The sequence below is a fragment of the Chaetodon trifascialis genome, chromosome 18 (assembly GCF_039877785.1).
Source record: "Chaetodon trifascialis isolate fChaTrf1 chromosome 18, fChaTrf1.hap1, whole genome shotgun sequence".
NCBI lineage: Eukaryota > Metazoa > Chordata > Actinopteri > Chaetodontiformes > Chaetodontidae > Chaetodon > Chaetodon trifascialis.
Window position 1 is genome coordinate 23,212,501 of NC_092073.1, and position 9,440 is coordinate 23,221,940.

Sequence of the window (9,440 nt, forward strand, 5' to 3'; positions counted from 1 at the left end):
ACACACACACACACACACACACACACACACACACACACACACACACAGGGCCACCTTCACCCTGTTCGCCGCCTGCAGCAAATAAAGCCGTATTTACTGCGAGTCCAAAGTCCGAGCGGCTCGGCTGTGAAAGAATGTCACAGTGGATGGAGGGAGGAGGAGGAGGAGGTGGAGGAGGAGGAGGAGGAGGAGGAGGAGGAGGAGGAGCAGGAAACAGAGGGCATCTTGGGGGGGACGTGCTGAGGAGATGAAAGGCAAAAGGAGGAGGAGGAGGATGCTCATGCTGGACTTCATTTATGATTTGAGGTATTTAAGACAAACGTGCTGCAGGTTGTATTTAAAGGAAACATGTTGTTCCTTCTGTGCTGAGAGTGAGAGCTTAGCTAAGATAGCTAAGCTAGCTTAGCTTAGCATAGCACTGAGATACTGAAACTGTGAGGTGCAGAAGATTAGTTTCAGAAAGTGTCCTGAACGAACACACGCTCATATTTTCATGTCAGAGATCTCTGAACATCACTGATTGGTGAGCTAGCTGCTCCAGGTCTTTATGCTAAGCTAAGTGGCTAATGCGCTCCATCAGACGTCTCATCCAAACAAACAAACACATTTCTTCAAATGTCTGCAGAGAGAGAAGAAGAGCAGCAGGGAGCAGGAGGGGGGAACGGGAAGTGAAGCGGCCTCTCATCAGGAGTGCAGGAGGAGGTGGAGGAGGTGGAGGAAGTGGAGGAACAATAGCTCCTCTCTCTCCCCTGAAGCCCAGCAGCAGCATCGCTCATCCACGTCACGCCTCATTATCAAAGAGGCTCGTTACGTCAGCGCCGAGGTGTTGTTCGTCCTCTGCTGCCGAGCTTCCAGGAAACTTTCACCGAAAAAAACCCTCAGGCCATGTTTGGAGAGGAGGAAGAGGAGGGAAGAGCTTCCTCCTGATGAAGACGATGCTCATCACCAGCTGAAACACGGCACAGTTTGCACTGACGCTCTGATCTTCAGCTCACAGACACGAAGTTCAGCACCTCTACGTTTCGTAACTGTCCAACCAGAAGCTGACGAACTTTAAGCGTCTCCACGAACGCCTCGTCCTCCGAGCGCCACGACACGCCGACACTCTGCTCTCAGCCCGCCGGACGCTTTTCCCGCCATCAGCACCAGACTTCATTCAGAAAACCACCGTTTTTGAAAACTAACACCGAGGAGCCCAGAAAACGAGCAGATGATGACATCATCAACAGACTGATGTCAACAACAAACAACAACAAACAAACAAACAACACCCTCCTTCAGCTGAACACAGACGACTGGAATATTGACTCGCTCTAACTTTAGCGTCTCCGCGGCTATTTAAAGATGGTGGTTTGTGCCTAAATTTAAACCCAGCGAGGAGACCACAAGGCAGTCCTGGTGGGCTCCCAGCGTGTGTGTGTGTGTGTGTGTGTGTGTGTGTGTGTGTGTGCGTGTGTCCTACTTTAGCGCTATTCATCCTTCGTCTCATGTTACACTCGTCCTCCTCTGCGTCTCTGTGAGGACTCGCTGCTCAGCTCTGGGCTCTCACGTTGCCATCGATCGCTGTATTGATTATCAGTGAGCACAAACTGATGACGTCAGATGCGACAGGTGAGGCGTCATGTGACTGACGCGCCGGTTCAGTCTGACGTCGAGTGAAAAGCTTCGTCTGACCGTCGAACCTGACACTCGTTTCACTTCCGGTTGGACAGAAACGAGAAACCTGAAGACATCTTTCATGTTTCCTGATCGATCAACTGCATCATCAATCGATTAATCACCTTCTGCAAAGGTTTAGTGACGGTACGAGAAATGTCCCAGAATTCTATGAACAGATGGAAACATCCAGCGAGGTCAAAGGTGATGAGCCAAAACCAGGTGATTCACACCTGATTCACACCTGATTCACACCTGCTCCAGGTGTGATCACACCATCTGAGCTGCTGTTTCCGGAGCACTCACACACATTTTCTGGCCTTCCTCGGTGGACGGAGATGCTCGGCTGTCATGATGACGAAGGCCGTGTAGTTGCTCGTGATTGGAGGAAAATAAAAAGATTCCGATGTGGACGTGCAGAAGACAAAAAGCCTTCCTCTCCCCACAGCACACCATCATCTTCATCATCAGCAGCCCAGTCCTCCGACGCGTCTGCTCCACCTGTGACTCACCCAGCCCTGCCTCGCCGCTTCCTGCCAATCGACCATCACTGACATCATGTGTCTGCTGCCTGTCTCTGGCTCCGACCTTCATCCACCTTCGCCTTCATCACGACTTTCAAACTCTGCCTCCTGCTTCACGTCTTCTTCTCTGGAGCTTTTGGTCTCTGAACTTTGTGTCACTCTGTGTGGAGATCCAGCAAACTGAAGACTACAGGCCTCTCTGCAGACGGGGGGGCGGGGGGCCATTTGGTCCAGCCAGAGGTGTAACAGCTAAACCTCCACCCACTCCCATCCCCCACCACACCTCCCTGTCTCCATCCACAGACCTCCCCCGACCACATCAGAGAGGAGTCTCACACCAGCGGCGTGTCCGTCCAGACGGAGGTTCCCTCCCATCATGGCGTCCCAAACCCAAAGAGTTCCTCCTCCCTGTCAGTTCCTGTCAGTTCCTGTCAGGGAGGAGGAAGAGGAGGAGCACACCTCCACCTCTGAGCTTTAGATCCTGTTTTAATGTGAACGTTTCAAACTTCTTTCTCACGTCTTGTCGTCACAGGAAGCACCTGAACACACCACAGGTGGTGTTTCTGAAGTCAACCTTCAGCCCAAATAACTGCTCCCCGTCTCCTCCTCCTGCTCCTGCTCCTGCTCCTGCTCCTGCTCCTGCTCCTGCTCCTCCTCCTCCTCCTCACCTTTCTGAACTGCATGTTAACTCCTCCTCCTCCTCCTGCTGTCGGGGGATGGAACATAATCTTATCTAAAAAAGGCGGGTCTATAAATAGCGGCTGGGCGCACAGAGACCTGCAGACACACAGAGAGACAGAGGTGCTGATGGAGGTCCACGCGTAACGTCATGCGGCGACCCAGGGTGGCCTCTGATTGGCCCGGACGAGCCGAGGAACAACCCGCTCGCTCCAGCGTGAAGCATCAGCTTCGCTCGTCATTGGTTCAGATTGACCAGAGTCTCTCCTGGTTTCGTTCTGACGCTCCAAGCGTTCAAATAGTCCAGAACAGGAGACGAGTGTCCACCGTCATCGATGTCCCCACAGGCTGCTGTCTCCACTCACTGACTGTCTCCAGGTGTCTTGTCTTATCTCACTGAGAGACACTCAAATCGTCTTTAGAGAAGAGACACCGTGTCTCAATGGATCAATCAATCAATCAGAATGGCTGATTTGACCTGATGAGCGACCAATCAGAGAAGCTCTGAGCGATGATTTCAAACACCAGCAAAACCAGTCAGATGAAAGTATTTACTGGTTTTCTTTGACTTCTCTCTGGTTTTTGGACACGGAACAAAACCTCAGTTTAATGTTTTTTAACACCGCGAGAGAAGAGAGGAAGGATGTCATGTGACCCAAACTGCTCCAATCAATAGGTGTGTGTGTGTGTGTGTGTGTGTGTGTGTGTGTGTGTGTGTGTGTGTGTGTGTGTGTGTGCGTGTGTGTGCATGTGTGTGTGTGTGTGTGTGATAAATGGAGGTTAATGTGGAGACAACAACAGTCTCAGAGGGAGGACCAGAGCTTTTAATTAGCTGCTTCCCTTCAGTCCCTGTGGACACAAACGTCCCACTGAAACTCCCCCATCCACACACACACACACACACACACACACACACACACACACACACACTGTAATTATCACATTAGAGTTCCCGACACTAATTACACAAATACCTGGACTGATAATTACAATTAAAGAGTCGCGTTTTCCTCAAATTTGAACGATGAAATTTTAAAGTAAAACTCAAATTGAATTTTTATTTGCTTCCCTTTTGTTCTTCTGTGGTTTTACTTCATTAATAACTGAACTATCGGAAAAAATAAAAAGTCGTGACGCAGTTTGTCCCACTTTCACTGTTCTACATGTGTTTATGCTTTATTATGCAGGCTGTGATGTCCCATCATTTATCTTTAATTATTCCACCTAAATAATGACCAAAAGATACAAAATAATCACTGTTATTATTTATAACGGCGGTCTGATGACGACACGGCGAGGAGGCAAAGCGACGCCTCAGTCGGGGAGTTTCACTCCTCCTCCAGCTTTTATCACCTGCTGGAGGGAAAAACAAGCATCCCTCCCTCCTTCATGCTACATCATGCCTTTACATGACTGTAACTGCAGGCTGTGTGTGTGTGTGTGTGTGTGTGTATGTGTGTGTGTGTGTGTGTGTGAGGCTTCAGTTCCCACAAAAAGCACTCACAATGGAGGATGCCCCATCGCACAAGACACTCTTTGTGTACAACTATCTGTGTGTGTGTGTGTGTGTGTGTGTGTGCGTGCGTGCACGGGACACATCATCGGCTACATCATCGACCGTCAGCATTTTAAAATGTCCACCACCACAGAAGAAGAGCTTTGACAGAAGCACAGCTAGCCGCCTTAGCTGTCACTGTGCTGCTAACTGGAACGTCAGCGGGTGAAAGGGAAGCATGGAGGCTCTCACACACACACACACACACGCACGCGCACGCACGCACGCACGCACGCACGCACGCACGCACGCACGCACGCACGCACGCACGCACGCACACACACACACACACACACACACACACACACACACACACACACACACACACAGCATCCTTTGCTGTTGCCTCGACACAAAGAAAGAAACTCAGCGGACTTTTAGCACCTGAGCTCACAGAGGAATCAGCAGACATCCACTTTGATGTTTTGATTAATACCCCCCCCCCACACACACACACACACACACACACACACACACACACACACACACACACACACACACACACCCTGCACCCTCCACGCCGCTCCATGAGACGAGGAGTCGAGGAGTGGAAGAGCGAGTTCAGACTCCCCCTCAGCGAGCAGCGTCTCTGTCGCCGAGGGCCCGGCTCGGCCTCAGTGTTGAATTTCGTAATGGAATGCTAACTGCTCATCCAGACCTCTCCTCCTCCTCCTCCTCCTCCTCCTCCTCCTCCTCCTGCTGCTGCTCCTCCTCTGACAGGAGGAGGAGGAGGAGAAGGAGGAGAGGACCAGCGACGGCCAGAGTGCTCAGCCTATCACCTTCAGAAAGCTCCCACTGCATGTGAACGCAGGCCGCTGCATCGTTCAGCCGCAGAGGAAACGCTGAAGAGCGTCAAAAATGTCGACAGAGGCAACAGAAGTTACTGCAGTACTACTGCAAGGATGCCACAGTGACAGTACTGTGAGATAAAAGTACCACAAAGCCACTGCACACCATCTGTGGAGCACTACAAACACACTGTGTCCACGATGAAGATGATGTCAAATGGGATGAAGTCAAAATGACTCATCACACAGAAACACTTTAAGAATATTTAACTGACACCACAGGAGGAAAAACACAGTACAAGTACTGCAAACACACACACAGACACACTTAAGGTGCACACAGGAGTACCTTCATGTTTGAATTCAGCGTGAAGCGCCGACACACTGAAGTCCCCGAGCTCCAAAAATACAAGAAAAACACGACAAACCTGCTTTTTGGAGCCACAAACACACGAGACGCTCAGGAAACAATTAAGTCACCAGAAACACACAAATACTGCGAGGAAACTGTTTGACACAGTCGCCATTACACAGAGAAATGCTCTGAAGGCCGCCGGAGTCACAGCAGCACGGGACCGACGAGGTTATCAGGAAGTCACAGCAGCTCTCCCAGAATGCACCAAAACGCCACACAGAACGCCAAAATACCTGAACATCTGCACCATGACGGTACTACACAGTCTGAGAACTACAAACACACTGTACTCCTCTTCAGTGACAAAGCCTTAAAGTACACGCAGAGTACTTTAAGTCAAAGTACTTCAATGTGCAAACTCAACACAATAAAGCTGCTGCTGAGTACACAGAAAGACAGTACAGTTACAGCAAATACTCCAAACTCCGCGTACAAATACAGTTTAATGTACATCATTTCAGTGAGGATAATAAATTCAGGAGTGTGATGGGAGCAAAGGTTGAGAACTAATCAATAAATACACGCTCAAGTGCCATTACTGCACTTCAGGTCCCGACATGTGGAGAAGAGACGTGAAGCTGCTCTGAAGTCTCTGATCAGGAGGACAAACAGAGACAGCTGAGAGGGTCCTCCGTCAAACTGGAGTTAAAGTTCCACCGCAGAGAGGTGGAGAGACATCGAGCTAACACGGAGAGAGAGAGAGAGAGAGAGAGAGAGAGAGAGAGAGAGAGAGAGAGAGAGAGAAATCCCTAGCAACCATTATCTAACCAGTTCAAGCCTGAGCGCGAGAGGAGGAACAAAACTCATCAGTTCATCTCCAACCACCGCGCATCCATCAATCATTGACCCGGACCACCGATAACAAAGTCTGTGACACACTAAAACTACATTATTACGTTTAAGCGCCGCGTTCAGCATCCTCCGCCAACACGGTACCGACGCGGAAAACCACGACGAGGCCAGCGGCACGCGAGCCGCGGCAAAGTTCGCCGACACGACGGTCTGAGGCGGGACGCGGCTCCGGGCGCCGGAATGAGGCCCGAGTTAACGTTTAAGATGGAAGTTAAAGCGGTGGATGATGTCGAAAGAGAGAAAAGAGACCAAGGAGGGGGGAAGGAGGAGGAGGTGGATGCAACAGGCGTCACGTCGATGCTGCTGCTGGCTGCGCGTAACCGGAGACGGTGGAAAAGTCTCCGAAACGCGGCGAAAAGTCGCCAAACAGCGGAGAAAAGTGCGCCAGGCGGAGCGGAGCGGCGGTACCGGACGCCCCGGTGCCGCCTTACTGCGCTTTATAAATGCACCGGGGTCGCTTTAGTGCTAAATATGTCTGGGCAAGGTCACAGCAGCAGCGTCGAGCTAGCCGCAGTTAGCTAGAATGCGAGCGGAAGTGGAGCGATTGTCCTTCCAAACTAAAACTTACGTTCAATTGAGGATCAAAGTGCATTAAAGTTGGTTCATAATGTTGTTTTGCTCGCTGTAGTTTTACACTGACAGCTGCACGAGAACACACGTGACGTTTTATACATCTAAAATGGAAAGCAAGCTTTTCAGGTGGACTGTGTGATGTTTGTCTCGGGATAACAGATGAAGCTGTGACATCCATCAAAGAGCGCTGATCCTGTCAGATTAACCAAAACCTGAGCTAACACGTCACCACAGACGGTGTGCACAAGCATCATGACCACAGTCAGAAACATCAACATATCAACACCAAACATCTCACCAAACGCACACAGTTAGGTTTAATCACTGTCTGCTCATGTTCTGTATGCCTGAGAGCGTTCAGCTTCAGTCAGCTCACCAACACACACCTCACCAACACACACCTCACCTCCAGCACCTGAAACACTACATTAAACCTAAAGTTCATATTTTGCTTCGCTGAGCTCTGCTCTCTGCCTTCATCAACAGGTGGTTTTACTTTGAAAGCAGCGACAGGAAGCGACCCCGCTCGTTGCCGTTAGCTTATCCGTGTGTCTGGTAGCTTTACACATGGCCACTAGCAGCGAGGCTCCGACCAAAGTGCACCCGAGATATGGATGCTCGACTCCGGCGGCGAGCAGACTTTGAACCCCCTCTAGCCGCCCTCCCCGCGGGGCGAAACCACCATGTAACAGCCTCAAACGTGCACACGGGTGATAAAGTTGCACCAAAAGTGACAAAAAAAAAGTGACAAAAACAAGTTGTTTGTGATAATTAGCTGAAGTATCGTGAATGAGGAAGAGACCCGGGTTGAATTCCACCGCTTGGATGCGCATCAAACTAGGAAGCAACACGGAGAGGAGAGAAAAACTCTTCTCCTTCCCCCGCCGTCTCCGCGGCTCATCTCAAACTTTAACACCCCAAACAAGCTCAAAGTTCGCCCCGAAGCCGAGCAGCACGCGGGGCATCGATGAACGCGAGGCTCGGAGGCAGAAAAGCACCAAAACACAGCGATGGAGAGGCGAAAAAAGCGGACTTACGCTTCACTTTGTTGGGGTTGGGCTGCTTGCGCCGAGACATCGTGGCGAGGATGATGATGGTGGCGGGGGCGATGATGATGATGATGAACGGCGGTGATGGTGGATGATGAAGGGGATGAAGAAAAAAAAGAAGGGAGAGAGGCAGCAAACTTGCTCCGGAGAGGAGAGGAATCAAAATGGCGTTTCCGAAGGGATGTGCAAACTTGGACAAACTTTACTCCGGCTTCTCCTCCTCCTCCTCCTCCCCTCCCTCCTCCACCTCCTCCTCCTCTTCTGCTTCTCTTCCTCTCTCCTCTCCCGGAGGAAAAAACGCTGCAGAAAAGGAGTGTTTGAGGGGAAAACGTTGCTTTTCGTGTGGGCTTTTCTTTGAATTCCTCCCCGGACTCCCGGCGCTGTCCTCTCTCTCTCTCTCTCGGCGTGTCTCGGTGTCTCTCTCCCTCTAAACCTGATAAGTAAAGCTCATCACGTGTTGTCTCTCCAGTCTCCAAGGGGACGTGGCCACCAAGCATCTCTGCCTTTACGCACGCGTTACTGGATTACTTCTTGTCCTTTGTGGCGGTAACGAGCCTTTAACGCGATGGAGGAAGAACCAAACCTTCATTTTATCGTAAAAACAGTGAAATGTGCACCGCAGTGCGCCTTTTGGCCCACTTTCATTAATCTTTCACCACTTTGTGCCACAAATCTCTGCATCAAGGCCTAAATTTGACATTTGAGAGGCTTCATGTTGGACTTAACGTTTATTTAACTTCCACTTCATCCGTGTTATCACCTGAAAAATCACCTGAAAGTTGATTCATCCACAACTTTACTCCGCTCCACCTCTGCCCGCCTCTAAAAGTGTCTCTCGTGTCTTTCTTTTGGACAGAGACAGGCTGCACACGTCCCTTTTGTCGCTGAGGCTCACTTTAAGGTGCTAAAAGGTGAGAAACCCTCCGCGCGGCTCGGCCTCGCTGCTCGCACCAGCCTCCCCACCTATCGCGAGGTTTGAGGGGCCGAAGCGGGGACGGAGCGAGATCTCGCGGGCTTTGGAGCGAAGAAAGGATGGATGGAGGCAGCTCGTGTGTTTAAAGTTAGGAGGATTTGTCTCAGGTAACGAGGCCGCGAGCGGTTTTAACGGAAACGTTAAATGTGTGAGTCAAAAAAACAAAAGAGGCTCACACCTTAAAACTAAAGAAAGTTTGAGTTTTGCCTTAAAAATAATGTAGTTCCTGTTTGATAACTGGGTATTCAGGACAGTAACTGCCTCCACCTGTGAATGAAAGCACACTTCAGTCACGTGCAGCCTGTGAAATGATCTTTTCTAAAGTCCTCTGATTGTTAACAGGAAGCGTTTCGAAGAATAAACACACACATGTTTAA

General features: G+C 50.4%; 1 protein-coding gene across 2 annotated transcripts in view; it reads right to left on the reverse strand.

Moving 5' to 3' along the window:
• rreb1a (ras responsive element binding protein 1a) overlaps positions 1-8,626 on the reverse strand; it is a 54,799-nt gene extending 46,173 nt beyond the window's left edge. For both annotated transcript variants that reach the window (XM_070985877.1, XM_070985878.1), the window contains exon 1: positions 8,079-8,626. In XM_070985877.1, coding sequence (XP_070841978.1) covers positions 8,079-8,118 — 40 coding nt within the window. In that variant the 5' untranslated portion in view covers positions 8,119-8,626. The remainder of the gene's footprint in view (positions 1-8,078) is intronic.
• Between the last annotated feature and the right edge of the window lie 814 nt (positions 8,627-9,440).